General features: G+C 41.6%; 1 protein-coding gene across 2 annotated transcripts in view; it reads right to left on the minus strand.

Annotated features, from left to right (window-relative positions):
- CCDC88A (coiled-coil domain containing 88A) overlaps positions 1-14518 on the minus strand; it is a 201985-nt gene that overhangs the window by 56972 nt on the left and 130495 nt on the right. For both annotated transcript variants that reach the window (XM_060249353.1, XM_060249345.1), the window contains exons 16-18: positions 12485-12612; positions 3122-3263; positions 1356-1532 (exon numbers count right to left, since the gene is read on the minus strand). In XM_060249353.1, coding sequence (XP_060105336.1) covers positions 1356-1532; positions 3122-3263; positions 12485-12612 — 447 coding nt within the window. The remainder of the gene's footprint in view (positions 1-1355; positions 1533-3121; positions 3264-12484; positions 12613-14518) is intronic.

Below are 14518 nucleotides of genomic sequence, written 5' to 3' on the forward strand. Positions count from 1 at the left end.
CAATAAGGTGCCGTTATTGAATAGGCCCGATCCCTGGTGGATTTTAGACAGGCCTCCTTTGGCCCGGGGACTACCAACAGGTTTTGTGAACCTGAGCGTAGTACTCTCTGGGGAACGTGTGGGGAGAGACGGTCCCTAAGGTAGGCAGGTCCTAGGCCATATAGGGCTTTAAAGGTAATAACCAACACCTTGTACCGGTCTCGGAATATTACTGGCAGCCAGTGCAGACCCTGGAGCCCCGGCCGAATGTGCTCCCATCTTGGGAGCCCTAATAACAGCCGGGCAGCAGCGTTCTGCACTAACTGCAGTTTCCGGGTCCGGCACAAGGGTAGCCCCATGTAGAGGGCATTACAGTAGTCCAGCCTCGAGGTGACCGTAGCATGAATCACTGTTGCCAGGTCGTCACGTTCCAGGAAGGGGGCCAACTGCCTCACCCGCCTAAGATGAAAGAAAGCGGACTTGGCAGTGGCTGCTATCTGAGCCTCCATCGTCAATGAAGGCTCCAACAGCACCCCCAGGCTCTTAACCCTGCCCGACGCTGTTAATGGAGTGCCATCAAAAACTGGCAGGGGGAGTTCCCTTCCCGGGCCGCCGCGACCCAAGCAAAGGACCTCTGTCTTCGCCGGGTTCAGCTTCAGCCCACTCAGCCTAAGCCACCTAGCCACTGCCTGTAACGCCCGGTCCAGATTTTCTGGGGCGCAGGCGGGCCGGCCGTCCATAAGCAGATAGAGCTGGGTGTCATCAGCATATTGATGGCAACCCAGCCCATACCCTCGGGCCATCTGGGCAAGGGGGCGCATATAGATGTTAAATAACATCGGGGAAAGCACCGCCCCTTGAGGCACCCCACAATCAAGCGTGTGTCTCCGGGACAGTTCCTCCCCAATGGTGGTGATGTTATTAATCCAGGGGGGCGGGGCAGAAGTTAGCCTTGCCTAGGGTACCAGAATGTGTACGGCCAGTCCTGAATGTCACCTTTCTCCCAGATAACTAGGACTCAAGGCAGGTAGCAACATCAGCACAAAGTAAATAGATTATTTAAGACTGCTGTCTTTCAAGGCACCCAGAAAGCAATTATCTTAAAGAGTCAAGAATTCTTCTAAACAGTTCTGTTCTGCAAACCATCAAAAACTGCAAAGCCAAAAAGGCCATTCTGCAATGCTGGTGTGGCCACAGAAAGAAAACTCATGAACAGGCAGCAAGGGAATGCATCCATGGGTGGGGGAGGGGGGGTAACACAACCCAAAGGCACTACCGTATAAATTTGCTAAAGTGATTTTTATACAAAGCAGCTCATTAGACAGTTCAACAAATTCAACTACCAACAACCAAGAGTAATTACAATCACAACTTACATTTCTTTCAACTTCAATTAATCTATCTTTAACCTTCAAAAGTTCTCTTGTGGTTTCTTGACTTTCTCTCTCCCATTTATTAATAGACTGACTGTCTTCTCCAGTTCGTGGAGAACAGTTCTGTACCATTTTCTCCTCCTCTTGTCTTTGTTTGAGTGCTTCATAATTCTTTTTAACCTAGAAAATCAATTAATTCAGTTTGAAGCATGTAAAAGATTATACTAAAATACATTGGCCGACAGAACAAGATAAAAACTTTTATGGATATTTCTTCTCATCATTCTGCTAATAGCTCCCACAGCTACCCAATGCAAAATAAAAGATGCAAATAGGATGCACACAACACTGCTAGACCCCAAGACATGGTACATCACTATAGAAATGCTGAGAGTGGGACACAATACCAAGATCAAAGCAGTGTAATACCACAAAACACTATACATTATACTATTGCTACAGTGAAACTATACCAACACCTTAGGCAGACATACTGTAGCAAATGTTTGGTGCTAGTGTGCTAATGTGGGACACAACTAAAAAGAACTCAACTTAAACCACTAGTATTATTATACCACAATTTTTAAAAAAATACACACACAAGACTGATTAAAAGAATAATCTCACCGAGTAATGCTGAAAGCTGGAAGTAGGTTCAGAACCCTTCCCTAGCTCACATTCTTAAAATCATCTCACCCCAGATGGTTTTGTCCTGACTGTTATTTCCAGTCTGAGCCTCACAGGAAGAAACGAGATGTGGGGAAGTGGTTCCATAGGATTCCAAAGGATGGGTAATGGAAGGATACTGCATCTCATTTCTTCCTATCCCTAATGAATGTTAAATCACCCCATGCACATTTAAAAGGAATTTTAAAGATAAAGTGTACTCTTAATATATTGATTTGCTGCCATCCCATCTAATTTGGCCATTGGTATGAAATAACAAAAATAACAGTATTTTATTATTGGTTTCCAAATAAAAATAAGGTATTTACTGAAACAGTTTCTACTTGCAGATGTAGTTTGGCGACCTATGTTTGGAACCCTATGGAACCACTTCCCCACATCTCGTTTCTTCCTGTGAGGCTCACACTGGAAATGTCTTTTATTCTGCTCCCCCCCATTCATATGTCACAAGCCTAAAGGAATAAAGGAAGAATCAGTGAATGTATATGCTACAACCACTAATGCCAGCTGTTCACAACATTTTTTTGTACTCAAGTTGCAGCCAACTAATGGTGGTTTTCAAGGAAAGAAATGTTGAGAGGTGGTCTGTCATAACCTGCCTCTGTGTAGCAACCCTGGTCTCCTATCGAATTACTAACCAGGGCTGACCCTGCTTAGCTTTCAAGATTTGACATGGAGTGTCCAGGTTACTCCACCAGCAAACACTGATATCAGCAAAAAAATTTAAGAGGGGTAAAAGCAAGATTTGCTGCATCAGCGATGCAAGGTATCTTTGGTTAAAGAAATACATAATTATTTTTAAAGCAACTCTTCACAAATTAATCTGAAATAAATTTTTTTATATATATATATTCTTTTCCTTAAGAAATATCAGGAGTTATTAGCAACAGCTTTTCAAGATCAGCAGTGCTCAGAAATCTATACAAAAATTTCAATATGAAGAGATATACCAATATGCATTTTTGTATTTTGCATCCTTTACATAGTCTTAGAAACATTAATTATTTAGTTCATTTTAGTTCAAAATTATGTTTAGGATTTTAAGTCTCATAGTGAAAGCACAGCAACAGTGTTTTCCTTACTGTTTTAAGTTCCTGGCGCAGCTGTTGGTTTAAATTTGTTGATTCTTCTAGCCGAGCTTCCAAAGCAGCAATTTTTTCTTCTTTTATTTCAAGTGATTTCTTCAATGTGGATTCTAACCTTGACTCCAACAGTTTGTATTTACTGTTTAATAAAACCATAAAACAGTAATTTTGTTAAGAAGAAAAGCAAAAATTCATCTTAAGTAACCTAGAACACTTTGGAGATGAACTCCCTTACAAATTGCTAGTAAAAACCCTCTCCTCCCCACAAGTCCCTTGTGAACCCCCAAAAACCAATGTTGGAGGTCAGAGGAGATTCATAGAGAAAATGCTAGAAGCATTCATACAAGAGCTGAAGGGCTAATTCACATGATTCACACTCACTGCAGCACAGTGCAGTGGGTTGCATTTTGTCCACTAGGTTCTTGATCCCTATTATTATTGGCTCTTAATGGGTCACAGGGGGGCTGCTGTGGAAGAGGAAAGACTACAAGCACTTTTATGTTAATAGTTCATAAAATCCAATCCTTAATCCCAATTTAGTGATTTGAAATGTGTTACCTTGACTATAAGGCAGCATGCAGATTGCGCAACGCAGAGGAATGCAGTCCATACCACATTATAGTATCTCTATTTCCAGGGTGCATGTGTGTTTAAAATCGTGTACCTCATTAAATTAGACTAGACTGAAATTTAACCATGCTGATCCTTCTGGAGTATTGACACTCAATATTTTCCACTTTGCACTACAGCACCTGTTCACCACCCAACACTGTTAAAATATAGGCTCTGCTCAAAATCGTGTACCTCATTAAATTAGACTAGACTGAAATTTAACCATGCTGATCCTTCTGGAGTATTGACACTCAATATTTTCCCCTTTGCACTACAGCACCTGTTCACCACCCAACACTGTTAAAATATAGGCTCTGTTCACATGTAACTACAGCTAAAGAAAAAGGTGCACAAATCCAGCTTGTTGCCAGGTGGGTATGTACATCTTGCTGCTTCCTCCTTCCTGCACAAAGAACTGTAGTTAAAACTAACTTTGGATACCCATGATATATGAATCCAGACATGCAGTTTTACCAGAATTAGTCCCCCATCCCAAACTGGGATTCTAAACTGGAGTTTAAATCTATGCCTAGAATTTTTTATTAAGGACAAAAAATTATAATGCTGGTTAACTTGCAAACTTACATTCATATGTCATGTAACCAGAGTTTGTTTTTAAGCTGCATTTCTCCAAGTGAGAATGGAGAGGGAAGATGCAAAAGGTGTACTTGAGCCTGGCAATACCTTGAATTTCTACATATTTCTCCTTGACAGTAGTTAAATGTAACATCAGAATGCAACAACTGCCTGCTTACTTCTTTACACAGATAACACTTTATCTTCTTGGAGGCAAGCTACTTCATGATCAAAGAAAACCCTTAATTTCAATCTAATTTATGGTTTCTTAAATTTATACCCCGCCCTCCCTGTCAAGGCAGACTCAGGGCGACTTACAACAATAGTCATAAAACAAATAATCATAAAACAAAGTGCATCATAGTAATAAAATCAGTTAAGTTTAAACAGTTTAAAACAATTGGTGCTAATAACATTCCAATGTTATTCAAATTCAATGATGTCAATATTCCTAATTTATGTAAGGTTTTTATATGTACAAATTCAGCAAATTATATATATTATATTACAGTGCTTTGGCGGAGAGGGCAGGATAGAAATTCAATTAATAATAATAATAATTCAATCTAAAGTCACAATCTAAAGGAGGAAGAAGCATACACATGGTGGGGGCACCACTGTGGAACAAGGCAGACTGTTTTATGTTTGTACATCACATGAAACCACAGCGAAGACTCAACTCTGGTTAATAAACCAGTTTTAGACCATGATTTCAAATCATAGCATGGCATGGTGGACTGTAAACTGATCATACTTATTGGAATGACCCAAATTTGGATGATCACACTAACCACTGTTTCTTTACTGAACCAGGGTTTAGCATAATGTCTGAACTGAGCCAAGGACTAACAAACATGAAAAGCATCAACTGTGCTGGTCTGTGTGTATACTAACAGAAGTATTTAATGAAGTCATAGTCAGTACTACAATACATAAACAGCCAGGATGGAAACTGATTGGATTGCCAGTAAACAGCTTTCATTTTGGCTGCATTCCAAAACAAATATAAAGATAAATAATGAGCTTCATTACAATCCTCTGTTAGGAAGGACATGGAGAGCAGCCTCCTGAATTTGCATCTCATGTCTGTTAAAAAAAAACAAAAGCAAAGACAACAAGGATTAAATTATCACACAGGTGCATTCTTATTTAATGTATTTACTCTGTGATTCCAGTTTGTGTTTCAGAACTGTTACTTCCTTTGATATAACATAATGGATCAGATATTTTGTCTCCCCTTCATCCAATTTTACAGTTTCCAAAAATATTAGTATACAACCTCTAATTATTTAAAACACTATTTAAAAATAAGATCATAGAGCTGAGTAATTATGCATCCTAATATTGCTCACAAGGGCAAGACTTGCTCCCAAGCCCAGCTTCCTTTGAATACACACACAAACACGCTTGCAAAAAAAAAGGGGTGGGGGGAGAAAGCCACCTCAAATCTCTTGAAGATTACCATCTTCAGACTCGCATCTGGCAGACCCAGGTTTGAATCCCCACTTTGCCCTTCAATCTGATTGGGTGATTCTGAGCCAGTTGCACACTCCCGCCTTAGCTCATAAGGTTGTTGTGAGGATAAAACGGAGAAGAGGAGAGCAATGTAAACTCAGGGTCCACACTGGGGAGAAAGGTGGAGTGTGCATTAAGTAAATAAAGATAAACAACAGATCTGTATTGAATACTACAGTGATTTGGGAACGTTAGGTCATTTTCACACAGGCCACATCTATATATCAAATTCCTAACTGTGCCCCTATGTGTAGATACTCATTTCTGAAGATCAGAGACAGTTTTTCTGCACACTTTGGACATTTCCTCAAGTGTGCAGAAAAGTCTGAAAACTTAAAAAAAATACATTGGGAGGTGTGGTAAATTCCCCCCTCCCAAGCAAAATGTGTTGTCTGCACTTGCGCAGTCAATGCAATTTACTTGTCTGGCATCAGCCTTCTCCAATCTGGTGAGGCCAGAAACAATGAGGCTGAAGCTCCCCATGCCAGAGGGACCACGAGGCAAGCTGCTGGAATCACAGGAAAAGCTGCCACAGCAGGAGCCTTCCCAGGAGCTGATCTTCCACCCAGCAGGGGATGAGGCTGAGCCTCTCTCCTGTCTCTCAGGGTGGAGCCAGCACCACACCTGATGAGGAAAGGAGACATTGGCTGGTCTGGGCAACCCCCCAAGCCATGCCCTCTCCCCTCACCCGGTGCCTGAGATGAAGAAGCGGTCCTTACTGCTGCTTGACCTGGGCCTGCTCATTCAGATGCTTGGTGAGGAGCAGCCGCAACACTACAGTATGGACAGCAAGCACCATCCGAACTTTGACCACAAGTCACTGCTGGGGGCCAAGCAAGCTGGGCTTGCTGGAAGGGAGAGAAAGGGAAGGCCACCAGGAGCAGGAGGGAAGCAAAGGTTGGGGAATGCTCCCTCCTTGCAAGTTTCTTGAGGGTCTCCCCTTGTCTGTATTTGAGTTTTGATGAATATCTGACTGCGGGGAAATCTGAACTTGTTTAAATAATAACACTATAGCCAAGAAAGTATAAAATGAAAACTGGATCATTTTATAGAAATGTTGCACTGTGATCTTCCCTGTGGTTCAGACAGACAGTGCTTTAGGGATACAGGACAGGAAAGCATGGCAGAAGGATATCATGCAGACTTGATACAGACCTGTGAAAATTCACGTGCAGATAAGGACAGCAAATCAAGGAATGGGGGCAGAAAGCTTTCATAGTGCCACCCACTCAAATGTCATTGCCAATTCCAACAATCAAGCCATTTTAGTCAGAAAAAGATTAGCCCCTTTTCCTTCTAGACATCCTGATTACTGACAATCATATTAACAAAATGATAAAAGAGGGGGGGAGTAGACACTGATTCCATGGAAATAGCATTTGCGTAAGTACCTTTGTAACTAAAGTCTTTATTAATTATTCAGAAGAGCACCAATGAAATTATTTGAGTTATGTTGTCTATTATGGAGGCCCAGATAGCAGCTACTGCCAAGTCCGCCTTTTTTCACCTTAGACGGGCGAGGCAGTTGGCCCCCTTCCTGGAGCGCGGTGACCTGGCAACAGTGACCCACGCTACGGTCACCTCGAGGTTAGACTACTGTAATGCCCTCTACATGGGGCTGCCCCTGTACCGAACCCGGAAACTGCAGCTAGTGCAAAATGCAGCAGCCAGGCTGCTATTGGGACTGCCTCGGTGGGAACATGTGCAGTCTGGGCTGCGGGAGTTGCACTGGCTGCCAATTGTTTACCGGGTTTGTTACAAGGTGCTGGTCATTACCTTTAAAGCCCTAAATGGTCGAGGACCTACCTACCTTAGGGACCGCCTCTCTCCATATGTTCCTCAGAGAGCACTGTGATCAAGCTCAAAAAATCTTCTTGAATCCCTGGGCCAAAAGAAACCAAATTAAAAACTACCAGAGAACAGGCGTTCTCTACAAAGGCCCCCCAATGGTGGAATCAACTGCCGGAAGAGGTGCGGGCCCTACGGGATCTTAACCAGTTCCGTAGGGCCTGCAAAACTGCCCTCTTCCAGCTAGCTTTTTAAGACGGAACTCCTGATAATATCAATAACACCGAGCCATCTTATACATAACTTGATTGTACCATAATGTCATACTGTTTTATTGGTTTTACTGTTAAATTATTAATTATATTATATACTGTTTTATTGTATCATGGTTTTACCATGTCTTGTTAGCCGCCCTGAGCCTGCCTAGGCTGGGAGGGCGGGGTATAAATAAAAGTTTATTATTATTATTAATTTGAGGTCTCAATTTCAGTTCAAAGGAGGGAAGCCTTGTTGAAGTAAACTAACAAAGGTGCAATCGACTTCTATTTTGTTCTATTAATATATCATATTAAAAGAGGAGAGAACTAGAAATCAAATTGCCAACATTCGCTGGATTATGGAGAAAGCACAGGAGTATCAGAAAAACGTCTATTTCTGTTTCATTGACTACATTAAAGCCTTTAATTGTGTGGATCACAACAAAATGTGGCAAATTCTTAAAGAGGGGGGAGTACCCGACAACCTCACATGTCTCCTGAGAAACCTGTACAAGGGTCAAGAAGCAACAGTCAGAACGGGATATGGAACAACTGATTGGTTTAGAATAGGAAAAGGAGTTCAACAAGGATGTATATTGTCACCCTGCTTATTTAATTTATATGCAGAATACATCATGCGGAATGCTGGCCTGGATGAAGCAGAAGCCGGAATTAAGATTGCTGGGAAAAACATCAGCAATCTCAGATATGCAGATGATACCATTCTAATGGCAGAAAGTGAGAAGGACCTAAAGAACCTCTTGTTGAGGGTGAAAGAGGACAGCACAAAAGTAGGCTTGAAACTCAACATCAAAAAAACTAAGATCATGGCATCCGGCCCCATCACTCCTTGGCAAATAGAAGGGGAAGACATGGAAGTAGTGACAGACTTCACATTTCTGGGATCCAAGATCACTGCAAATGGTGTCTGTAGCCATGAAATTAAAAGACGTTTGCTCCTTGGGAGGACAGCTATGGCGAACCTGGGCAGTATAATAAAAAGTAGAGACATCAGCCTGCCAACGAAAGTCCATATAATCAAAGCGATGGTATTCCCAGTAGTAATGTATGGCTGTGAGAGCTGGACCATAAGGAAGGCCGAGCGCAGAAGAATAGATGCTTTTGATATATGGTGCTGGAGAAGAATCTTGAGAGTCCCTTGGACTGCAAGAAGATCAAATCAGTCAGTCCTAAGGGAAATCAACCCAGATTGTTCCCTGGAAGGTCAGATGCTGAAGCTCAAATACTTTGGCCACCAAATGAGAAGGGAGCACTCCCTGGAGAAGATCCTGATGCTGGGAAAGACAAAAGGCAAAAGAAGGGGATGGCAAAAGATGAGATGGCTGGACAGCATTACTGATGTAACAAACACAAATTTGAGCAGGCTTCGGAGGACAGTGGAAGACAGGAGGGCCTGGAGTGACTTTGTCCATGGGGTCGCAAAGAGTCGGACTCGACTGTGCGACTGAGAAACAACAAATATATATTGCCATTGTTCTTGTTCATATTTTACTCTTGAACAGAAAATAAGTCAAACATAGGAAGGTACAAGTGCTTTACATCTTTAAAACTGTCTCATGTCAAATAGAACAAGAAAATTTTCTGGCTCCCAGATGAACCATCCAATTCTACGGATGAAAACTGAGAATTCAACTAATAAATATATTTCAATATTGATTTTATATGCTGAAGATGGCTTATATTCTAGAAGTGCAGTGCTACCTGCACAAATCTCTCTGTCTTCTAACTTTTAAAACCATTCTTCCATAATCCTTAGGTCCACATGGAAAAACATGGTGTAAAATTTAATTTACACAAATAAATCCTGCTTAAACATTACAATTCTATTTCAGTGCAGTATAATTACTTTTTGAAAGTAAATTTAAAAACCCTTCCTTCCTATGCTTTTCTGCCAATGGAATATTGCCATATTAACAGAAGTTTCCTTCCTTATTCAGTATCACCTCAATTCTTCCAGTTTTATCTCCCCCAAATACAGCTACTCAAATCCCACCACTTGCCCAGCCTCACTGCCACTGAATTCCATTTCCCAACAGCACTGACTCCATCACTCCTTAACACTCCCCAAACAAGTAGCATTCTTATGTTCTTAAGCAATAAACAAATTGGGTATGAACTTAATATTGAGGGCAGGTTAAATAAAAAAAGACATCTTAGGGGGAAAGTACTGATAAATTCTTTTTGAGAAACTCACATTGCCTCAACAATACACTGAAACAGACAGAAGAGTCTGAAGTCTCCACCATCATTATGTCAATCAGGGCTTAATAACAGACTACAGAGCCAACTATTATTCTCAATTGAGCAGCAGGCTGACAGGAAGGCTGGTGAGAAGACAGAACACTCTGTTTTTCTTAACATGTATTTTGATTCCAGGAGGAACAGGAAGAACGGCAACACCAAGTAAAGGAAACAGATGTTTGAATGCCACTGGCCTTATATTGGCAGGTGCAGTAAACTGATGAGAGCCAAGAATGCTTTCAGAGGGACTGAGTATACTGCTTTGTGTAGTATGAGATATGAAAATAATTTATTTTTCTGCTAGTAGGTCTGTATCAGTCAAGAATGAGGAATCTATTATAGTAAACCATGAGTACAATCTGCTACACTGCATACTGTGATGTGTAACAGAAAATATAAATATAAATCAGTAGATTAATATGATTCAAATGTAAATGTCACCTAATACCCAGACTATGCTGATAGTAGCATGCAATGTATGGCAAGAAAAGATTATCATTTCTGTTTTATAATCCACTTCTACCACAGTTTAGTTTAGGCTACAATAAATACCTCTGACTGTAAGGGCTCATGTGGCTATGTTCTTGAAGGAGTGTTCTGCAACACCGCTAGTCCTTTCAAATGTACTTAGTGGCCTTCACCTATTTTTGCTATGTAAGTCACAGTGACTTTGGTGAACTATAATAGACATACAGTACCATAACTTCCAAAATGCAATAACTGTCTTGATATTAGTAATATGGTAGGGGACTAGCAACTTTGTAATATGTAATATGGCAGGGGAAAAGCAATGTGGTAGCAACTTTGGTAGTAACTAGATTAGGTAGTCTAATACCATACAAAGTTTATGAACATTAACAACCAAGTGTACAACAAATGTGTGAACATCAGTGAATGAAGTAAATGGAAAACTTAAGGGAACAAGATCTTAAACTGATGAATGAGGGACCAAGAAGAAATGGGATGGGAGGGAAAATGCAATAAACACAGCCGAGCCTGCCAGTTTCAAGCAAATTGTAACAATGGGCCCCTGAAAAAGCTGTCCAAGTCTTCTACTTGTCTCCATTTTTCCCTAGGGGGGGGGGGGGCGGGGTGGAATCAAAGAAGCCAATAGCCAAGCACAGAAGAGTAACCACTGGTCAAAAGACCCCAAATGCAAACAGAATGAACAAACCCAACAGAATCAATATCAAAGCAGAGTATCCCAGCAGAATCCAGGTCCAATGCAACAAGCTCAACAGAACCAACAGCTCTACATCACTAGGGCTCCTGCTCCCCACCCTCCTGTAAAGACGAAAATGACAACACTACAGCATACAGGAGCTTTATTTTAGGTGCTTTTGTGGGATCTGTTTGTGCTCATTCTTGTTAACAACATTTTTGGCAATGTATTTTTTGTACCTTGTCTGGAAAGCTTGTAAAATTGAAGAAAAAAAGGCCTTAAATGCCAGCCCTGAATATTTCCATATATTCCCAAATATTTTGAAACTTTTCAGGAATCGATGTTAAATATTCCCAGGAACCCCTACTTTCACCTTGATACCCCCCCAAAAAACCAAGGAAATATTTCTTGGATATATATTTAGACTGGAAATATTCAAATGTGTATCCCTAATGAGAAGTCCTTGTCTAAATCAATCAAATGTAGGTAAGCAGAACATAGTGTGTGACTAAGGTTGATACAATAGTAAACCTTCAGCAGCAGCAAAGTAGAAATTTATTTTAAAATATAGATGTTGTAATTATAAAGGAATTTTCAGCTAACAAAAATGAGAAAACCCATGAAGAAAAAACATTATATATACATGCCAGATTAAGCATATTGTATGTATTTCTATGATGAACAAACACAAACAGATAAGCAGCAAAGTCCAGACTATGATTTGTTATCCTTTGATTTGTCTATGCAGGCCTTCCTTTATTCCTGTACTGTTTTTCATCATTTGAAGAAAATCAGAAACAGCAGTAAAGAAGAAGTGAGATAGAAACATGTCTGTTCGAGCAGCAAGCTATGTGCCTACTTTTTAAGTAAAGAGTATTCAGAAGCATGTGTTACTGGCTGCTTGCTATTGGAAACACTACACTGGAATAACTAATTAAGTAAATTTATTTGCCAACAGGCGCAGCAGTGAGCTCTGAAGTACAAGAGGCAGTGTCCCTCATGATTTCTCTACAAACACTGAAAAAGGAAGTTCACATTTTTAATGATGTACTAACTTCTAGACAAAACCAGAAGTAGAGCCTGGAAGAAGTGTATTTTGCACCAATTGCACATTCAGCAACAAATCCTACGGAAACTATCTGCTTCAGAAATGCCATAAGGAAATGATTACAATCTTAACATTCTCACCTGTCATCACTACTCTGCTCATCATGCAAGAGGCGCTCCTTATTCAAGCCAATCTTTTCAAGTTCGTGTGTAAGTTTCTCTAAATCATTATTCATCTGCTGAGTCTTCAGCTTTTCATTCACCAAATCCTTTCCCCAAAAACAAATGAATACATTTTTAAAAGGAAATGAACATATTAAATTAATAAGGCAACATCAACTTGTAGGGACTATGAATGGAGGCAGCCAATAGTTTTAATGAGAGCGGGAAGAAATCTGAGTGAGAACATAAGAACATAAGAGAAGCCATGTTGGATCAGGTCAATGGTCCATCCAGTCCAACACTCTGTGTCACACAGTGGCCAAAAAAACAAACAAACCCCAAGTGCCATCAGGAGGTTCACAAGCGGGTCTAGAAGCCCTTCCACTTTGCCTCCCCCCCTCCTCCCAAGCACCAGAATACAGAGCATCACTGCCCCAGACAGTTCCAATAATATACTGTGGCTAATAGCCACTGATGGACCTCTGCTCCATATTTTTATCCAATCCCCTCTTGAAACTGGCTATGCTTGTAGCCGCCATCACCTCCTGTGGCAGTGAATTCCACATGTTAATCACCCTTTGGGTGAAGAAGCACTTCCTTTTATCTGTTTTAACCCAACTGCTCAGCAATTTCATTGAATGCTCACGAGTTCTTGCATTGTGAGAAAGGGAGAAAAAGATAAGTTGCTTACCTGTAACTGTAGATCTTCGAGTGGTCATCTGTGCATTCACACTCATAGTTCCTCATAGGATAGAGTGCCTGCGCCGATCCCCGAATAGGTACCTAAAAAGCCCGGGATTTTTTTGCACTTGGCACCAATGGGCATGCGCAGGCGTCCCAGCGCGCATGCTCACCGGTGCCAGTGCAAGGATCCCGCCAGTTCATTCCTGACCGCTGGAAGCCCCCACTGGAGGGAGACCGTCAGCAGTGGGGAAGGAGAGCGGGTAGTGTGAATGCACAGATGACCACTCGAAGATCTACAGTTACAGGTAAGCAACCTGTCTATCTTCTTCGTGGTCTCTGTGCTTCACACTCATGGGAGATTAGCAAGCAAGGCATACCTGGAGGATGGAAGACGGTCAACCAGAAGAAACAGCTTGCAGCACCACAGCTCCCAGACAAGTCCTCTGCTGAGCATGCACATACAGAGCGTAGTGCTTCATAAAGGCATGTGGAGAGGACCAGGTGGCAGCCTTGCAAATGTCCATCAGGGAAACACCTTTCAGGAACGCCACTGACGTCGCCATCGCTCTTGTAGAGTGTCCGCGAATAGGCCCAGGTAACAGCTTCTTTGCCAACAAATAACACAGTTTAATAGTCTCAGTGAGCCATTTTGAAAGCCGCTGAGACGGGATTCTGGAACCTAACTTAGGAGCAGCATAAGAAACAAAAATATGCTGGTCCTTACGAAAACTCTTGGAGCGACTCAAATAAAACAATAAGGCACACTTAACATCTAGAGCATTCAGCCTACGTTCCTCATCCAAGGAAGGTGTAGGATAAAACGTGGGCAACCAAACCTCTAAATTAAGGTGAAACTGAGAAACCACCATGGGGAGAAAGGAAATATCAGGAGCTAACGGCACTCCAGACTCCTGAAAAACTAGATATGGGTAGTCACAACGCATAGCCGTGAGCTCCCCTGCACGGTGTGCTGATGTGATGGCTACCAAAAAAAGCAGTCTTCCAAGATAGAAGCTGTAATGAGCATGTGGCCATCGGCTCAAAAAGATGCTGAGTCAGCCTGTCCAACACTAGAGGCAAATCCCACAACTGTGGGGGTGATCTCAAAGGAGGATGAAGCCTAAGCAAACCCTTCAAAAATCTCTTAGAATGAGGGTGTGCAAAAACTGAATGCCCCTCCACTGGTTCACGAAATGCAGATATTGCCACCAGATAAACTTTAATGGAGGAAAAAACAAGGCCAGCATCCACCAGAGATAACAAAAACTCAAAAATAACCGGCAGTCCCACCCTCTGGGGTGAAACTGTAGGATCAACTAAAACCTGAAG

The sequence above is a fragment of the Heteronotia binoei genome, chromosome 1 (assembly GCF_032191835.1).
Source record: "Heteronotia binoei isolate CCM8104 ecotype False Entrance Well chromosome 1, APGP_CSIRO_Hbin_v1, whole genome shotgun sequence".
Classification (NCBI taxonomy): domain Eukaryota; kingdom Metazoa; phylum Chordata; class Lepidosauria; order Squamata; family Gekkonidae; genus Heteronotia; species Heteronotia binoei.